This window comes from Dama dama, chromosome 22 (genome assembly GCF_033118175.1).
Source record: "Dama dama isolate Ldn47 chromosome 22, ASM3311817v1, whole genome shotgun sequence".
NCBI classification, from domain to species: domain Eukaryota; kingdom Metazoa; phylum Chordata; class Mammalia; order Artiodactyla; family Cervidae; genus Dama; species Dama dama.
Window position 1 is genome coordinate 13,185,180 of NC_083702.1, and position 19,907 is coordinate 13,205,086.

A 19,907-nucleotide genomic window follows, 5' to 3' on the forward strand; every position below is an offset into this window, starting at 1 on the left:
GATTGACAAGGAAGAAATGGAACTCTTTATTCACAGACGACATGGTCATCTATGTAGAAAATCAAAAAAATTTTGAAAAATTAGTGGAACTAATTAGGGATTATAGCAAGGTTGCAAGATACAGGTTTATAGACAAAAGTCAGTTGCTCTTTTCTATACTGACAATGAACTATAGGAATTTGAAATTCAAAGCATGATACCACTCTGATTGTACCACTCTGATGAGGGGATGTTGATAATGGGGAGGAGGTCTGTGTATGTATGAGGGCCAGGAGTGTATGAGAAACCTCTTTGCTTTCTGCTCAGTTTTGCTTTGAACCTGACTGCTCCAAAAAAATAAAATCTACTAAGGAAAATCACTAACTGTAAAAAAAAAATAGGTTAATAAATTGAATTCCATTAAAATTAAAATGCTCATCAAAATACCATTATGTGAACAAAAAGAATATGAAAAAGAACATATATATGTATATAACTGAGTCACTCCGTTCTATAGCAGTATTTAACATTGTAAATCAACTATACTTCAATTTAAAAAGACATAAAATAAATACCATTATGTGAGTGAAAAGGCATGCCACAGACCAGAAGATTATTGCAATGTGTCTTGCCTATAATATATAAAGAAATCCCACATATTGATAACAAAAAACCAGACAACATAATTTTTTAAATATGCCCCCAAATTTAAAATGTACTTCACAAATAAGGCTACATCCAGACAGCCAATAAGTATATGAAAATGCGTTCCACTTCATTAACCATCAAGGAATACAAATTACACCACACTGCATCCCCCAGATGGACTAAAATAAAAAGCACTGACAGGACCTCCCCAGTGGTCCAGTGGTTAGGACTCTGTGCTTCCACTTCAGGGGGCCTGGGTTTGACCCCAGGGGAACCAAGATCCCACATGCCACAGTGCAGCCAAAAAAGAAAGTAGTGACAATACCATGTTTTGGTGAGAGTGTCCAGCAACTAGAACTCTTATACCCTCTTGGTGGAAGTGTAACTTGATACCCTGATTCTGGGAAATTGGCAGTATCTGCTCAAGCTAACTATAAGAGAAACCCCATGACCCAGCAGTTCCATTTCCTGGTTATATACCAAACTGAAATGAGCATTTATGTCCACCAAAAGTCATGTACAAGAATGTGCATAGAAGCTTTATTCACAATACCCAAAACCTGGGAAACAACCCCAGTATCATCAATAAGGAAACTGTGGTATATTCAATACAGTTGAGTATCACACAGCAGGCAAAGGTAACTGACTACTTCTACACGCAAGACTGTGGATGAATTTCACAGACATCATGTGCAATGAAAGGAACTGGTCAAAAAAGTACATACTGTTTGATTCCTTCTGAGTGATGTTCAAAAACAGACAAAACTAATCTATTGGGAGAGGTCAGAATAGCAGTTACTCTTAGGGATAGTTATTGTTGGGAGAGGCTATGCAAATGTCTGTTGGGGTGCCCAGGTGTTCTGTACCTTGATCTGGTTGTCAGGTGGGTACACACATATGTAAAATTTTATCCAGCTATATATTAATTTATTAATGTTATATCTTTCAATTTTTTTTTACTAAAGTATAATTGATTTACCATGTTGTGTTAGCTTCAGGTGTACAACAAAGTGATTCAATTAGACATGTGTGTATATATATATATATATATATATATCTACACATATATATATTCTTTTTCAGATTTTTTTCCTTTATAATGAGATACTGATTATAGTTCCTGTGCTATACAGTAGGTTCTTTTTGGTTATCTATTTTATAAACAGTAGTGTATCATGTTAATCCCAAACTCTTATTCTCCCCTCCTTCCCCTTTAGTAACCATTAAGTTTGTTTTCTACGTCTGTGAGTTTATTTTTATTTTGTAGATAAATTCATCTGTATCATTTTCTTATATTCCACATATAAGTGATATGATACCATATCTGTCTTTCTCTGTCTGATTTACTTCACTTAGTATGATAATCTCTAGGTCTATCCATGTTATTGTAAATGGCATTATTTCATTCATGATGTTCTATAACTTTAAAACATTAACAAATATATTACTGCCCATTTTTCCAAGCTCTTTCTCAAGCCCTGGGTGTTTGTGACACCTTCCCAGAGTACCGTGACCCTTCACAGACCGGGCCACCCTGCACTCTGGAAGCAGAGCCACGAGGGTCAGTCCTCCCTTTGCTCTCCCTTCTGGTATCTGTGCCTCGAGGGCCTTGGACAGCATCACAGGCAACGTGCCTGCATCACAGACAAAGCGCGTGCAGGCCCTATTGCTGATAAGCGCCCTCACAGGTGCTCAATAAATCGCTCTCATCTTAGAAATGAGTTCGCTATGTTGCATAAACCTGGGTCCTACCAAAATCTCGGTTAAAGCATCAGGTCACATGCCCACATGGGGCGGAGGAGGGCGGAAGTGAGGAGAGATACAAAGGGAGCGGTGAAAGCCAAGAGCAGCGTAGAAAAGAGCTGACCCTGATATTATCACAATGACACAGGTACAATCAAAAACAGAAGTACAAAGACTAGGGTGGAAAAGCAGGCCTGGGTGCTGAGAACCCGGCGCCGCACTCTCCCCGTGGGTCGGGAAGGGGTCCTACTTCGGGGAGGGTGACCGGGTCACTGGAGTCCTCCGAGCACCCGCCTAGCGGGAGCGGGTCTCGCTAGCCACCTCGCTGGGGCGGGGCCTTGGGTGGGCCACTGTCCTCCGGAAATTGTCCCCTTCCCCAGTCGTACTAAGCCCCGTCACGTGCTAGGCAGCCACGGCCACCAGAGGGCACGGAGGCCGGAGCGCACCCAAAGAGGGGACCCATCCCGACCCCTCTGAGACACGCCGGCGCAGGCTCCGCTGGAGCTGATGAGACCAAGCTCCCTCCCTCTTTCCCTGGGTTCCTCGGTCGGCCGTGTCCCTGCAATGGGAAATCCACAGCGGCTACCCGAATGGTCTGGGTCTGAGCCCAGTGATCCCAGGCGGCCTGCACACTCAGTTCAGCACCTGCCCTCGGAACAAATCGGGGGACAACTGGAAGGGCTGTCACCGAGGGAAAGTGCAACGCTGCCCTGAGTTCAGTGCCCAGCGCGCTATCGCCAGCTCTCAGCTCCAGGGCCCTAAGGTCGCCTGTGGTTCCAAGCCTATGGGCCCAGCCGCCCACCCTGTGCCTGGAGGCCTCCGGACCCACTCAATAAATAGCTTTGTACCAACTGGCCATGGATAGGTAATACAGACGGCGAGCCTTAAGTGGGTGCAAATTGAAAAAGAATAGTTGGGACTTCGCCACTGATCAGTGAAGCCCCTGAGGAACTCAGAGCCCCGTGCAGAAAGACACCCCTTCCCCCTCTGCCCTCTACCTGGGATCCCTGAGTACTCCCACCCCACCCCCACCCCACCCCACCCCCAGCTAGGGGCGCCCAGAAACCCAGGAGGAAAAAAGCTGAGAGCGTCAACCCAAGGACTTGCCCAACAATAGTGCCCCTGGAGGAGGCTGGCTTGGGGAGGAAAGCTGCTGAACAACACACCTGCAGGGCCTGTGGGAAGAGATGAACTCCGAGGTGCTTCTGAGTACAGAGTTTGGCTACATGCTGAAAGGATAAATAGTAAAGTCAATATTTGACTAGAGCTGACTGTGACCGATACAGATGGACTTTTGGGGTACAAGAGTAAATCTGAGCTTTCATACAAGTTTTTTTTGTTATTATTATTATAATTTAAACGTTTAAAAATATTAGCAGACCAGTCACAGAAGTTTGATGTAATAACAAAGGAACAATAATTTCTTAATTTCTCAGTAGTTAAGAGCTGCTGGCTTGCTCCTGTGGTCACTGCGGAGCACATTTATGATGGTAAACACATTCACTCTCCACTGAGGCCAGTGCAGGGCTGGGTTTCTTCCAAAAGGGAATCCTAGTTCCAGTCGTGCTAATTAGATCTGATGCCCTGGACCCACACGTGATCCTTGATCACAGGTTTGGGGAGGGTGGAAATGAGGCATTTGGTTACTGGACACTCCCATGAATGAGGCCAAAGCCAAATTTCAGTTCATCCACAAATGAGGAAGGATGAAGACAGGCTACTTTTTATTGCCCCAAGGAGCAAAACAAAACAAAATGTATTTATCTTAAGCACGAAATTAGATTTTATCTTTTAAAAGAAGGAAAATACTCCTTTCTTTCAGTAGGACAGGCACCAAATATCCCATCCACTTTCCCCGGAGGAGATCAGATGCCCAAGGAAATATTAAGATCAAGTCTTTACTTCACAGGGTGCCCAGACTCGTTGGAATGACAAAATATCAAAGCTAGTGTATTACATAATCATGTTCATCATTGATTGCAAAAGAGAAAAAAGTACAGATGTTATTTACAATAGCATCAGGAAGAAGCACTATTCTGGAAACCATGGATCAAACCCCAGTCTAGACCAATCAATGGCTCTCAATCGGAAGACTGGAGACTTTGGGGTTTCAGATCTATATGCCAGCATTCAACAGGCTGAACAAGTGAAACATGGCACACACACACTCATTACCACTCATCTGTTTGCTATGTGCCATGCACTGCGTTAAGTACGTCACACATGATAATTTATTATTTAATACTCAAAGAAAACCCCTGTGACATAGACAGTGTTATGATTCCCATCTATCTTAGAGATGAGGAAAACTTGCCCGGTGACCCGGCGTGTGTTCAGTGATGAAGCTTCAAGCGTCCACTGTGTGCAGACCCCACATGTGTATGCAGTGCTCAGTCGTGTCTGACTCTTTGTGACCCCACGAACTGTAGCCCGCCAGGCTCCTCTGTCCACGGGATTCTCCCGGCAAGAATACTGGAATGGGTTGCCAATTTCCTCCTTCAGCGGATCTTCCCAACCCAGAGATCCAAGCCACCTCTCTCACATCTCCTACATTGCAGGTGGATTCTTACCCATAAGCCACTGGGGAAGCCCGCATAGCAGTCTGCTATTATTCAAATGCATGAAAATGGAGCTGTAATCTCTAAAATAAGTAAATATTTTATGAAATTTCAGTAGCTGTTTTGGTTAGTAGTATAATTTGTGTTTTCTCAGTCGACAGACACCAGAAGTAGCAAGAAATTATGAACGTCCTTAACATTTTTGGTACTACAGTTTTTTTACACCAGTCATATCGGTGATGTTCTAATTCTTGGGTTGGGACTGTGGTATATTCCCAAGGTCCATTATGTTGGTATGTTACATAACATGTATATGTATACACATATGCTCATCTCACATTTTCTTGAACGATTCAAGTACTATTTTTTTTTTTTTTAATGTTTAAGAGCATTAACAGTCAAAAAAGTTCTTTTTTAAAGAACCTTTAAAAACAAAGGATTTAGGGAATTTCCTGCTGGTCCAGTGGTTCGGACTCCTTGCTTCCACTGCCACAGGTTCAACGCCTGGTCAGGAGGAACTAAGATCCCACACTCCATGGCAGAAATAATAATAACTAAATAAAAACTAAACATTTAAAAACAAGGGATCTTTATGTCTGAGGGATGGGCCTGGCATTTGGGAGGTGCACCATGTGAGTTCCCAGAGGGCTCATTCTGACAATAATGAGCCAGATAACAACAATAATAACAAAACTAACCAGAGCACCTAAGGAGTAAGGTGGCGAGTGGGGAAAAGGAAAAAGTGTGCTCTCTTCCTCTAGCAAAAGGGGGGAGTTTCGGAAGGATTTTGAATGACTGACTGGTACTACTGAAAATAATCATGTTGTTAAACACCTTTAAGGGAAATACTGACTTAAATGGGCTGAGGGTTAAAAAAAAAAAAAAAAGTGGGGGGTGGCTGGGAAACAGATGAGGGAGAGGGAAAGAAAATTTTGAGAATTTCTTGGTGATCTAGTAGTTAGGACTCTGCCCTTTCACTGACAAGGGTATGGGTTTGATCCCTAGCAAGAAAAGAAAGGAAAACAGATTGAAAAAGAAACAAACTGATCCGTGCACTTTCTACATTGAGTATGTGTAAGTTTTACAATCCGAGGACTATAATGTAAATAAAATGGTAAATAATTCTAGAAACAGAAAAAAAAAATTTGGGGGGATCCTAGAACCCTAGAACTCTCTCCTCACCCCTTCCACCTCCTGGCCCCCAACCATTCATTGACTGAAAGAGCGTAGCACTTCCTCCCTAGAAACCTTTCCCTCTGACCCTTCCCCGTCCACGAGGTTTTCCCCTCTCTTACAGACCTCTGTATCCTATCCCCGTCTCACTAGAGCACTCATCCCATCAGAATCATGAGCACGATTTACTAACCAACTGTGTGAAGGTGGGCACTGGGCTAGATACCCGACACACATTCCCTCTTTGTAACCATCACAACTACCCTCGGTGACAGGTGTTTCTATCCCTGTTAATCTGCCCCAAGTCGGTTAGTATGTTGGGGACCCAACTCCTTGCTTACTCTCTAGAAAGAGCACGTGCTCTTTCTACTGTAAGTATGTATGCAAAGGCGGTCATATCTTGGGTGCTCAAGTAAAACGTGCTGACAGACTAGAAGATACCTACAACTGTTTGCTTCCAGTAAAGAAATAAATGCTTTTAGAACAGTATTACTGGACCGGAACTTTTCTATACTAACCTGTTCAGCCAGATAACACCCAGTGGCCCCAGCTTCAAAAGAAACCAGTACACACACGAGAGTGACCGCACACAGGTGCAGGAGCCAACAAGAAGATAACTGCCAAGGCGGCAAGCCAGCACCCTACCCTCCGCCCGTCTCCAGCAACTTTGGAGGGCCACCGTTCCTTCTAACCCTCCTGAGGACAGTGGTAAAAAAGAAGCAGATTTAGTCTCTATTGAGTCAACCACCCCAAGTCCACTGAAGGCCAGTCACCGAATGAACAACGTCTTAATCGAGGCTAAATACATTTGCTGTAAATTGCTGGAAGAAACGATTTTTTCTCCTGCATCCCTTCCCAGCCAATCCCAACAGAAAAGACTACAATGAATTCCCTGGTTATAATACTGAAATTTCATCCGAAAACAGCCCTTCTAGTTTTCTACCTATACAGGACAGTCTTCATAGTACAGTGGCAAGCACTGAGCAAGGGCTCCAAAACAAACAAAAACCTTATTTCTACTGGCATACAAATTCCTGCAGCCAATAATCATTTGATAACACGCACCAGACATTAAACTGGGCTTAAGTGCTAAGGAAGAGCAGGACCCTCCATACGCAGATCTTTTTGTCAAAAGGCTATTGCTTCGGTAACTATGGCGCTTCCTAGTCGCCACGGGAAGTCCATGAGCACCCGGGAACCCAGTATTAAGAAAATATTCCTTCTCATGGGCCTTCAGTAAGATGCAGTGGCTCTCCTCGCCAGTTGAACCCATTCTATGTGTTCAGTTGTATTATTGTCTGGGAAGGCCCCTTTAATACGCGGGGCCGTTTCTTGCAAACGGGCAGCTTGCAGCGTTTCGCCGGGCCCTGGGCGCACGCTGGCCTCTCTCCAGGTAAACCCAGACGCCTCCCCGGCCCTGCGCGCCCAGGTAACGCTCCCCTCGCTCTGCGTTCAGGACGCTCGCCCAGGCAGGCGGGGAGGCCGGCAGCCCGCGGCTCGCGTCGGGGAGACGCACGCGCGGCGCCCACGTTCGGCAGCGCGGCGTCGGATGCTGCGGGGGTATCGAGAAGGATCTGGAAGAATCCAGCTAGACCGGGGGGACGGGAAAGGGAGGCCGGGAGAGCGAGCGGCAGAGGCGGGGGCTGGCTCTCGAGTCCGAGGGTCTCGGGGCCGGGGCGGGGCCAGGCGGCCGGCGGGAGGAACGAACCAGAAACCACCTTCCGCAGGAGCGCCCTGAGCGCCAGAGCCTGAACCCGCTCGGCCGCCGGCGCCTCTAGAAAGTTCTCCCCCCACGTCCCTCGCGGCCGCCCGGCTCCTCCCAGCCCCTCCCTCCGAGGCGGTGGGACCAATCGCTCCCCCGGCCGCCCACGACCCCACCTCCTCCTCCCGCCCGCGCCCGCGCCGGAGCAGAGAGGTGCGCGAGCCCCGACCCGCCGCCCGCACCGCCGCGCACATCCCGGCGCCCGCTGCCCGAGAAACGGCGTGATGACCGCCGAGGAGACGAAGGCGGCCGAGAGCGGAGCGCAGTCGGCGCCGCTGCCCCTCGAAGGGGTGGACATCAGCCCCAAGCAGGATGAGGGGGTGCTTAAGGTAAGGGGCAGGGGGCGCCCCGGGGCGGCGGCGGCGAAGGGGGGCGGGCACCGGGAGCCCCCCAGCGTCTGGCCGGGGCTTGGACGGCCGCCTTTGCAGCCTCCCGGCCGGCAGTTGAGCAGGCCGTGCAGCCGTGGCCGGGCGCATCGCCTTCCTGGCCGGGCCGCCGGTTCAGGGAGGGAGGGCGGCCACACGCTCGGAAGGGGAACATCTGGGCTGAGGCTCCCCAGGCCCGGGAAGGGTCCCGGAGCGCAGCGCCTGCTCTGGCTGCGGCATGCGCCGGGAGGGGCGCGGCGGGGGGCGGACGCGCTCGCGCGGGGTACCCGGCGGCGTGCACCGCCCCGCTGCGATCTGCGACCCGCGACCGGCTCCTTCCCAGCCGCTGCCGCCAGGGAGCAACCCCCCCAGCCAACCCCGGCCGCCTGCGCCTCCGGGGTGCGGAGCTCGCCGACCCTGGCAGTTAAACATTAGCCAGGACGCGAACAGGGTCCCGGGAGTTATTGCCTGACCCGCGCGGGCCTTTGTGCGACTTGGCGCGCGGTCCCGGCGCCCTCCGCCCTCTGGTCACCCCTTTCCTAAAGGCTGGGACCCGGCTAGGTCACCCGCTCGGCCATGCTGTCCCCTCCCCCCCCACCCCGGTGCATGCCGGGACCTGTAGTTCACCCCGCCTCCGCGCCCGCACCCCACCCCACCCCACCCCCGGACCGGGGCCTTCCTGAGCGCGGGGTGCGGGTCTGGGAGGAGGTGCTTTGGTTGGGCGCCCTAAACCGTGTTACGGCCGGAGGAGCCAGGGGAGGGGTCTGGGAGCCAGGCAGGCAGCAGGGCGTCTTGACCCGGGTCAGGACAACCGGCCACGGTTCGGAGCAGGTTCTGCGCTGTCCAGGATGGCGAAATCCTAGGCCGGCTTCGTTCGTATCCTCACCCAGCGTTTCTGCTCCTCCTGGCTTCCCGCAGCTCAGCCCACGTGTGCGTGTGGCCAGGGCGGGTTGGAGACCTCGGGGAGCTTCTTAGCTGTTTCAGAAACGCACCTGGCTGCTCTCCGAGTGTGCACGCGGGCTTCCAGGGAGACCCATTTCCCCTTTTCATTCTCCACGCCTTCCCTTTCACTTTTCTGTTTGTTCGAGTCCAGTCCATGTCCATTGCATCGTGGGAGCTTTCCCTCAGAGGGTAACTTGCACACTTAACCAGATAGCCCACCTTTTTATAAACGCGAAAGAAGAGAAGCAGGTTCTTCTAAACTCTGGGAAATATTCTAGCCCTGACTTCAAGGACTGCAGTCGCCTACCAGTCAGGAACGCTCAAGTCCCAAGTCAGAGCCTAGGGCCTGCTCAAGGGCCTTGGCTCACTTGTAAGCTGTTGATTGCTCTTACCTCTCCTGGACTTTCTGGTTTCCCTCTTTTCTTTCTAAACCAGACCTGATTGGATGACTGGCGTTAGGAAGAATGAGGAAATGTAGCGTAAATACTTTCCCCTTTGCTGCTGATAATTATTCAGTGTTTTACTGGTTTAGTTCTGTAACCACTCTGATAGGGTTTATCATCACTACTTTACGAATATGGTCAGTTTAGAGAGTTACTTTTATAAGATCATAACAGCAAAAATGATCTCAGGTGTTTTGTCTCCAGTGTTTCAAACCAAGTCATGTCATAGTCCAAGAAAGGGAGGTCAGTTTAATTCTAGCCAAACCTCACAGCAGAGTCATTTGATGATGGGTTTGTTGAGTTACTTACAAGGAGGCAGAAGAGACCGCTTACATTCTGGCCAGAGGCATGCGGACAGGTGCGGTTCCTCTCCATGTCCATCCCCAGGGACTCACCGTCTCCCCTTCCCTGCCTTCCAGGTCATCAAGCGAGAGGGCACAGGCACGGAGACGCCCATGATTGGGGACCGAGTCTTCGTCCACTACACAGGCTGGCTGCTCGATGGCACCAAGTTCGACTCTAGCCTGGACCGCAAGGACAGGTTCTCCTTCGACCTGGGGAAAGGTGGGCATGGTTAGCAGGCTCTTAGGACAGGGTGTGCGCGCTGTCACAAACAGAAACTGAATTCTCAGAAGCTTAAACAGGGAATGGTTTATTACAGTTCTTTTTTTATGTCCACTGTCCTGAAACTATTGATTTTTTAATCTCTCATTGCCTTGATCACCTCTGAAACCCTTGCTTCCTTTTCCGGGGTGGACTGCTTTGTTTTCTTGAACCTCTTTGTTTCAGAGTTGAGTGATTTTTCTTTTTTTTTTTGAGAGGTCTGAGACCTGATACCATTTATCGCAACCAGATTTTCTACCTTCCTGGTCCCATTTCTACAGAGTACCCAGCTTCCCTTTGGGCATGGGACAGTAAGTCTCTCAGGCCACTGTTTGAACCCAGAGGGAGAGTCCTGCCAAAGAGGACCTGTTTCTTTTCTGTACCTACAGGGGAGGTCATCAAGGCTTGGGATGTTGCTGTAGCAACCATGAAGGTGGGTGAAGTGTGCCACATCACCTGCAAGCCGGAGTACGCCTATGGCTCAGCTGGCAGCCCCCCGAAGATCCCTCCCAACGCCACGCTTGTGTTTGAGGTGAGTGTCCAGCCACAGAGGGCCAGGCAGAGAGCCAACCTTATCTCAGCCCAGGGTCTGGCTGCCCTCCAGCCCTTCCTGCTGCCTGGAGACAATGTAGCCAAGGCTGAGGGCCTGCCCTCAGGGGAGGGAAGACATGCAGTGCGCATCACCCACTGCTACTGCCAGGGAACCGTCAGTGGGCAGGTTTCAGGTGGGGGGAGGTGACCGCAAGCCCCCCTTTCAGCCGTGAAGCAGCGGGGTTAGGGCTTAAGTCCTGTTCATCTCAAGAGGGGTGCTCAGAGGGAGGTGGACCAAAACGAAGGAATCAGGAGGTCACAGGCTACATGCAGTCATGACTGACAGTGGCGAACATTGGTGCCCTAGAGATAAGATGCAGGCAGAGATGCTTCTCTTGTGGGTCGAGGCGAGGGGCAAGCATTTCTGAGAAGGTGGAACTTCACTGTGTTAAGACTCAAAAATGAAAAAAAAAAAACAAAGACTCAAAAATGGTTGAGCCCTTCACAGTGGAGGCTCAGAGAATGTTGGGAAGATTGGTGAGAGGTGTTGGGTCATTTCTAATACCTGTCAGAGCTTGTCTGGCAGCTGAATTAGGACCGTCTGGAACGTGTGCTTGTTCTATAGAGCAGTCATTAAGGAGACATACCAAGGTTGAGACCAGGGCCGCTCCTGAAAACTTTGCTACTTGGTCCACTCCTGGTGTGGCTGCCTGTGCAGTCAGACCTGCTCTGGCCCTTACTAGGGACTCTTGTGAGTGAGAGGGGAGCATGGATCCTTGGACCTTGTCCCACAGGTGGAGTTGTTCGAGTTCAAGGGTGAGGACCTGACAGAAGAGGAAGACGGCGGGATCATCAGGAGAATACGGACGCGGGGGGAGGGCTATGCCAAGCCCAACGACGGCGCCATTGTGGAGGGTGAGGCTGCACAATCCGGGATTCCCACTCGGGTTCCGCTGTGCAGGGCCTGGGTGGGTTTGGGCGGGTCCATACCTTTCTCTGATCCAGCTTTCTTATCTATAAAGTGAGGGATTGAACCACATTCTCTTAACATCCCTCTATCTGAGAATGCAGAAGGGCATCTGGGGAGTAGGAAGGGACAGGGCGATGGGGCGGGGGGTGGCTGAAGGTGGCTGGTGCGTCCCTCAGTCACCAGCCCACTGAAACCCAGTGCATTGTCTGTCTTTAATGCCAGTTGCACTGGAAGGGTACTTCAAGGACCAGATGTTTGACCGGCGGGAGCTCCGCTTTGAGGTCGGCGAGGGGGAGAGCATGGATCTGCCCTGTGGGCTAGAGAAGGCCATCCAGCGCATGGAAAAAGGAGAACATTCCATTGTGTATCTCAAGCCCAGGTGAGGCCAGCTCTGGCCCAGGTATGGGCAGTCTGTAGAGCAGGTGGGCGAACCGAGGTCAGATCTCCTAGTCCAGGTGACTTACAGAGCCGGCTTGTATTGTATAGCCAGCTGTATCCCTCCCCTGCCAGTGGTCACTATGCGCTGGGTACCCCGCACAGACACTGTCAGGACCTCTGTTGTAGTCAAGAGTGTGGCCACAATCACCCACGTCTTTTTTGAATCAAAACCTCATCTCTTCAGTTACGGCTGTGGCAGATTGCCTTTTCCAGCCCAAGGTTTTTGTCTCCTGTTAATTGACTCAGTCATTACTGATGTTTGTTGAAACATACCTACTATGTGCCAGACACAGTGTGGAAAATTCCTGGGTGTTCAGAGACATTGTTCCCACCTTCTAATGGCTCTGTGCTCAGGAAGATAATTGTACTAGTGTGTAATGTGAGTTACTAGAACGATGTATAAGATGCTAACTAAAGAGCCCAACTAACTGTGAAGAAGCAGTATCAGGGAAGATTTTGCCAAGCAAGGAAGTTTACACCAAGACCAAAGGGATGGAGGGCACTTTGCAGGAAGCAGGAAGCCGTTTAAGTGTGAAGCAAGTTAAGAAACGACCTGGTGTTTTCTTGCCCCCACAGCTATGCTTTTGGCAGCGCTGGGAAGGAGAAGTTCCAGATCCCACCAAACGCTGAGCTGAAGTATGAAATACATCTCAAGAGTTTTGAGAAGGTGAGTTTGTTCAGGGTCTTCCCTGCCCCACCTTGGACGTAACTCCTTGGGGCGGCTGACAGCTCGTTTTTCTCCTTTGGGGTATGGCAGGCCAAGGAGTCCTGGGAGATGAGTTCAGAGGAGAAGCTGGAGCAGAGCAGCATAGTGAAGGAGCGAGGCACTGTGTACTTCAAGGTGAGCCCACAGCGAGGTCCTCAGACACTCCCAGGGCGTGCTCTGCCACGACAGTGGGCTTTCTGCCAGGAAGTGGACAGGCTGGTACCTGCAGCTGTCACCAAGTGGATCTGAGCTGGCTGGTCGGGGTGGGGGGTGGTCATGACTCTCACGCCCCTGGGTCACTGGTGTCCATGGGCTGTGACAGCCTGGGGCCACCGAGCCTGCCCCCCTTGTAGGAAGGCAAGTACAAGCAAGCTGTGCTGCAGTACAAGAAGATTGTTTCCTGGCTGGAATACGAGTCCAGCTTCTCTGATGAGGACGCACAGAAGGCGCAGGCCCTTCGGCTGGCCTCCCACCTCAACCTGGCCATGTGTCATCTGAAGCTACAAGCTTTCTCCGCTGCCATTGAGAACTGTAACAAGGTGAGGCTCCTTAGGAGGGTGAGGGCGGTGTGCCCAGGCAGGGCTGGGTGAGCTACCAGTGTGCCTGAAACTTGGCCTTGGGACTAGGGCAGGGGTGGCAGGATAGAGCTGTGGGGCTCTGAAGTGGAGGCCCAGAGGCAGCAGTGTGGGAAGCAAGTGGTTTTTTGGCTTAGTTAAGGTCGGGGACGAGGGCACAGAGGCGAGTGGAGGCACTGGTTGGAGCAACCAGTTCAGCACTATCTCCTCCTGGCCCTCTGCCTCTCCCTCCTGTGTACCCACTTTATTCTGAAGGAGGATGGGCGTCCCTGGAGGTCCAGTGGTTAGGACTCAGTGTTTCTATCACAAGGGGCACGGGTTTGATCCCTGGTGGGGGAACTAAGCCATGAGCCGCATGGTTCTCCTGCCCCCAAAGAGAGAAGAGTGTGTTAACGTCCCAGGTGGTTTTCATCTGAAGACCCGTCTTCCTGTGTGCCTCCTGGACTAAATGAGGTGCCTTCTAGACTTGGGTCCTTTCCACGTGGTGCCCGAGACTTGTTCATTTGGGGGGTGGGGCCCCATCTCACCGGCAGTGACTTGGGAAGATCTGAGACTTTGCTGCTGCTTCCTCTGTGTGTCTTAGGCCCTGGAACTAGACAGCAACAACGAGAAAGGTCTCTTCCGCCGGGGAGAGGCCCACCTGGCAGTGAATGACTTTGATTTGGCACGGGCTGACTTCCAGAAGGTTCTGCAGCTCTACCCCAGCAACAAGGCGGCCAAGGCCCAGCTGGTCGTGTGCCAGCAGCGCATCCGCAAGCAGCTTGAGAAGGAGAAGAAGCTCTACGCCAACATGTTTGAGAGGCTGGCCGAGGAGGAGAGCAAGGTGAGGATGGGCAGGGTGGACGGGAGGCGGCGGCATCACCTGGCCCCATGCCAGTTTGTGTGTGCCCCTGTGTTTGTGTGTGTCCCTGTTCAGGCCCTGGGGGTGGGAGCTGGATGTTCTGGTGAGCTGCCTGGCCGGTATTCTCTGTGCCCATTAGTAAAACAGGTTTAAGAACCTGAGGTTTAAACAGGTGATGCAGTTACATGGTTCGATTCAAACTGCACAGAAGAGCATGTCGTAAAAAGCCTGCAGGACAGGCAGTGCTCCCGGGTGGCGCTGCCTCCTGCTTGTGCCTTGTGCTTTTTGGACGTCACACCTGAAGCTCATTTTACATCAATGTGCAAAAGAGCTTTCTCGTTCTCGGGCTCACATAGTATTTCACTGAGTGGGTTTATCGTATCTTATTTACCCTGTTTCCTGCTTCTTAGTCTCTCAGTGTTCTAAACCTGCACTGACAGAAATATAGTGCAAACCACATTTCTAATTTTAAATTCCTAGTAGCTATGTTTAAAAACAAGTAAAATAGGTGAAGTTAATTTTAATATTTAATCGACCCAAGATATCTAAACATTTTAACACATAGCACTTTTAAATTGCGTTCTTTTCCCCTGACTGAGGCTTCAAAATCCAATGTGCATTTTAAACCGGTTTGAACTAGCTATATTTGAAGTGTTGAGTGCCCTGCCATGGACACGTTCAGTTTTCCATAGTATTGCAGTAAACGATGTGAGTCCCTGAGTCTGTACGTGCATGCACAGGTGTGTCTTTGGTCTCTGTAATTCTGTTGGAACTTAGTATGTACTATTTTTTACATCGGGTGCGTGTTTTGGGTGTTTGTGTGTGTCAGTGTGTCAGTGTGCAGGGCGATCACTTGGGTGCAGGCAGGTGAGTGGGGACCTAGAATGACAGTCACCTTTCTCATCAGGAGCGAGGGACAAATGAGGACTGGTGTTGATGCCCTGCCCCTCTTCCCTTCTCACAGGCCAAGGCTGCAGGGGCTGAGGGAGACCAGCCGGCTGACGCAGAGATGAGGGATGAACCGAAGACCGAGGTGGCTGGGGGCCAGCCTCAGGTGGAGGCGGAAGCATAGCCTTGCCCCAGCCCTGTTCCCATGGCTGCCTGCCCGCCCCCCGACCCTACTCCACCCTGTTAGTTTTGTACAAACTGAAGAATTTTGAGTGAATTAGACCTTTATTTTTCTATCTGGTTGGATGGTGGCTTTGGGGGAAGGGAGAGAGGAGCAGGCTGGGGGATTGAGGTGGGTGGGCTCATTTTAGGTGGTGTCACCCCCTCCCACCTTCCCCCATTCCATGTGAATGAATGTCCCTCCACACGCACACTCATCAGAATGTTAATTTATTTTGTTTCCTGTTTGCTGTGTCCGTTTCTCAGACAGTAGAAGGGGCGAGTGGTAGGGATGTGAGGTCCGACAAGAAGGCAGGGTGGACAGGGAGACTCCTCCTGGGCAGCCACTTCCCCTCCTCCCTCCTCCCGGTCTGTTTCCAAACACGCGGCCTCCACGTGGGTGCTAGGGGCATGGGAAAACCACTGCTGTGCCCGTTACCTCCGCTCCCTTCCTGCTCAGCCCAGGTGTCGTGGCTGATGCTGTCTTCTGGTGTCATGTGACCACCCTCGTACCCCCTCCGTCAGTGTCCCTTCTCAGCCAGGTCGCGTCCCCACCCCCTCAGCCTCTTCTCTGCACGTTGCTGAAGGTCCAGGCTTGCCTCAAGTTTCGTGCTTGAGCAATAAAGTGGAAACACTAAAAACCTGGGTGTTGGGCAGCCCTTTCTCTGTTCGGCCTCAGGGTGGGTATGGGCGGCTGCACCGTGGGGGCAGAGCTAAGGGAGCCGCCCACGTACCCAGCCCCACCTGCAATGCAGCAGACTTGGTGCAGCGGTCCAATAGGGCCTGCTCCGCTCGGACTACAGCCGGGCCTGCGCTGAAGGCCTGGCCAGGGGTTCCCCACACCCCTCCCTGCAGCAGCCTGGCAGGTTTTAGTAGCTCTGGTTTTTCCTAACTGCTCCGGGAAATAGACAAGCATCTAAACTTCTGGGACCAAACTGCTGAGTTTGCTTTGAGGTTAGATGTATCGGCTTCTGCCTAAGTGATTCAGTAGAGAGTTCAAGCTTTCTTGGCTTCCTTACAGAGTGAAACCCCTGGTGTCAGCAAGACCTGTCACCTGTACACAAGGGAACAGGGAGGAACAGTCACGAAGCCTGGTAGCACCGACAGCCACTCGGGCCCACACTGCAGCTTGCTGCTTGGCCTCAACGGGGAAGGTTTGTGCTGCTTTCTGGCCGTGCTTTGACCCGTGGCTTCTGCAGCATTCCAGGGCCCTGGGAGAAGCCAAGGGGCACAAGCGAGGCATCACACATCTTGTCCAGATGCTCCCGACTGCAGGCCAGAGCTTGTGTGCCTTTCTGCCCCTGTGTGGGCTGTCCAGTCCTCCCTGCCCCGTGATACAGGTAACCTGCCCATCATGCCTGTGCAGTTCCTTCCAGGAGGACTTTCCTCCATCCTTTGTCACAGTGCAGGATCCACTTCTGTGTGGAAAGGTTAACCAAGCCATAGAGCGCTGCTGCTGCTGCAGCCAGAACAAAAATTCGCCTGTTCTCTCCCAGTGCCTCTGCTTGCTCTCTGCTGGGGTCACAGCAACACTCTGGGCTTAGGGTTTGTGTCCTGGTCTCACAGCCCATGATAGGGCTAACCCTCAGTAAGCACTTCTGATGTCAACCCAGCCCTAAACCAAGAGCCTCACACAGATTAACTTGGATCCTTGAAACCATCCCACAGAAAGAGGCATTGCCCCAGATTACAGGTGAGGAAACCAAGGTTCAGAACTTGAACGGGAAGGTCTGCCTGGAATGTGAAATGACCTCTTAACCAAATCCAGAGTGGCCTGAGGTTCATGAAACCTTGGGCAAGTTGAGCCTCTGCTCATCTGCAAAAATGGAGATGGAAAAAAGAAACGTGTGAGGGTCCTTCCACCTCTGGGTGCTTCCGCAGGATTCTAAGAATTTGAAACATAACTGGAAAAGAAAAACTGCACTCATGTAGAACCCTGGAACTGGACAAGTTCTGGTCAATGTAACATTAAAACTGTCTTCTGAGGATGTTTTACCAAAGCGTTCAGAAGCCTTTAAGGTTAAAGATAAATGCACCTCCTACTCCATTCTGCTCTGGGTCAGCTGTGAGTGTGTCTGCCAGGCAGCTGCACCCTCCTCACCAATGCCTAAATCTTTCCATGCACAGAGAATGTGGAGTAGACAGAACCAGCAGCAACCAGGCCTGAGCAGTTCCTGCAGAGTTAAAGTGGTCTCTGGAAAATTTTAAATGGGGTTTATCTTGTTCTAGTGCTGGTCTGAACATCACGTTCTATAGATTTTATCTCCTGAGTATCTGCAGTCCTGGTTCCAGCAACCTCCTTCCAGCATTGCCATGGGCCCCCCCACCCACCTCTGGTCCCATGAAAGGCACCCCAGTGTTCCCTTGAGCGCCAGAGACCCTGCGTGGCAGATCAGACCTCTACAGGCTTCAGCCCTGACTGCGCCTTCCCAGCCCATCTGGGCTGCAGGTCACCCCACGGGCTGGGGCCAACCTGCCCTCCCAGTGGTGGTACGCTCGACTCCCTCCACACCAGTCTGCGTGAGAGGCTCAACTGTGTCCACTGTTTCAGTTGGAGAAAGAACAGATGAGAGACATTTTCGGCAGGACTAGTAACAAGGAATCCCCTTTCAGGAAACTATTGCTTGAAAATCAAGAATGACACAGTGGAACCTCTGATACCTTACCCCTCCTGTCTCAAAGACCAGCCTCCCCCGTCCCTGACCACTTGTGCTTGCAAAGTTGCTTCAGTCGTGTCCGGCTCCGTGAGCCTATGGACTCTAGTCTGCCAGGCTCCATGGGATTCTCCAGGCAAGAATACTGGAGTGGATTGTCATGCCCGCCTCCATGGGATCTTCCTGACCCAGGGATTGAACCCATGTCTCTTACATCTCCTGCCTTGGCAGGCAGGTTCTTTACCACTAGCGCCACCAGGGAAGCCTGACCACCAAAGCCCTCCTCAAAGCCAGGTAAACCTCAGGTGGAAGTGGCAGTGGGTTCAGGGCAGTGCTGAGAAAAGCCAACGTGACAGTGAGAAGACACCCCTGTTCTCTTTCTGGAAGTCGTTACGCTGGCTTTACCGCCCGAGTTCCCCAGCTGCTTGCCAACCTCCAATAACGTAGATGCACCAACAATCCTTAATTCTGAAATGTAACAAAACCTTATTTAGCATGTAATGAACAACACTAAATACACCGCTTTGGGAGGCAAACTGAGAATGTGAAAGATTTACAAAGTGGTTCTAAGGAGGAATGACCAAGAAAAATCAAGGCCTTTATGAACTCCGAGAGTTCCCTGACTAGAGGTGAGGACCAGTCATACCTGTCCCCCCATCCAAGACACACATTCCTTGAGATCTCCAGTCTCCGGTTCCATGGTAAGAAGTGCCTCACACACAACGTGGTTCTGGTTTTTGTTTTTTTTTTTTTTAGGTGAAATTCACATAGTTTTACCCATTCAAAGGGAACAATTCCGTGGCACTTAGTCCAATTACAACGTTGCACGACCACCTGGATCCAGCTCTAAAACGTGTTCACCATCCTTTGCTTTAAGCCCATTTCCTTACGTTTGGCCTTCAGTGACAAGAACTACTCTTCATCCTTCAGTTAATGGGCAATAGAGTCTTGAACAGACAGCAGCCCAGACAGGTTCTGAGAGCAAAGCCTTCCTGAGCTGGGGGTCCTAATAGGGCCAGACCTGTGGTGGTGAGGGGACTGAGCAACCACCTCTCTCAGAGCAGGACTGCCTGCACTGTTCTGCCTAATCTCTAGGTCAAGTTAAGTCCGAGGGACAGGTTTCTGTGCTTCAGGGCCCCTAGAACCCTCCATGTGCTAAGGCGCATCACTAGTCAGACTGGTGGAGTCTCACACAGCCCACTGGAAGCTTGGCTGTGCCCTCGGGATGGTGCGCGGCTCTGGGTCTCACATACAGGAAGAGATTTCTTGAAAGGTCCTCTCTCTCACTAAGCATCCGAGGTCCACACCCTGAACAGGACAACCCATGTCTACTCGGGGAGAAAGAAGTGGACAGTCTCCCTGGAAGTGCTTCCCGCTTAACACACCTCCCCTTGCCCTGCTGTTAGCAGGTTTCTACTGAGGCTATTGTTTGGCTATTGTAGAGAATATGCCACCTACACAAACACCACGTACAAGTCATCTGACCAGGAAGGCGGCCTGGTTAGGCAGCACTGGGGAGGAAGCCAAAACCCATGCTGAGAGTGCTTGGCCTAAAGGAGCCAAGCTCTAGATGGTGCCAGTGGAGACCCACCAATCATCTCACCAGAAAGGGTCAAGAACAGGAGTCTCCTTGTGGAGCCAGGGCTCTGTCCACAAGGCTCTGCAATGCTGGGGCCCGTGTTCCACTCACTGACTGTAATGCTTGGTGCAATTAAAAGTAACTGACGCAGAAGGGAGAGGTGTGGCAGGGATGTAGGAGGGGGTCACTGATTCATGCCTTATTTCCTGGAGACCTATCTTTCCTTTCTTTCTAACTCTATTTGGCTCTCTTGACAAAAGCCAAGAGGCAATGAATCCAAGTTGCAATCA

The 19,907-nt window shown here is 51.0% G+C and overlaps 1 protein-coding gene across 1 annotated transcript; it reads left to right on the top strand.

Annotated features, from left to right (window-relative positions):
• The first annotated feature begins 8,001 nt into the window (after positions 1-8,001).
• FKBP4 (FKBP prolyl isomerase 4) lies at positions 8,002-15,618 on the top strand. The gene is made up of 10 exons (XM_061124690.1): positions 8,002-8,192; positions 10,033-10,177; positions 10,606-10,748; positions 11,542-11,662; positions 11,940-12,096; positions 12,732-12,822; positions 12,913-12,996; positions 13,215-13,400; positions 14,020-14,259; positions 15,242-15,618. Exons 1-10 carry the CDS (start codon positions 8,088-8,090, stop codon positions 15,347-15,349), a joined length of 1,380 nt encoding a protein of 459 aa, XP_060980673.1. The 5' UTR covers positions 8,002-8,087; the 3' UTR covers positions 15,350-15,618.
• The last annotated feature ends 4,289 nt before the right edge of the window (positions 15,619-19,907 follow it).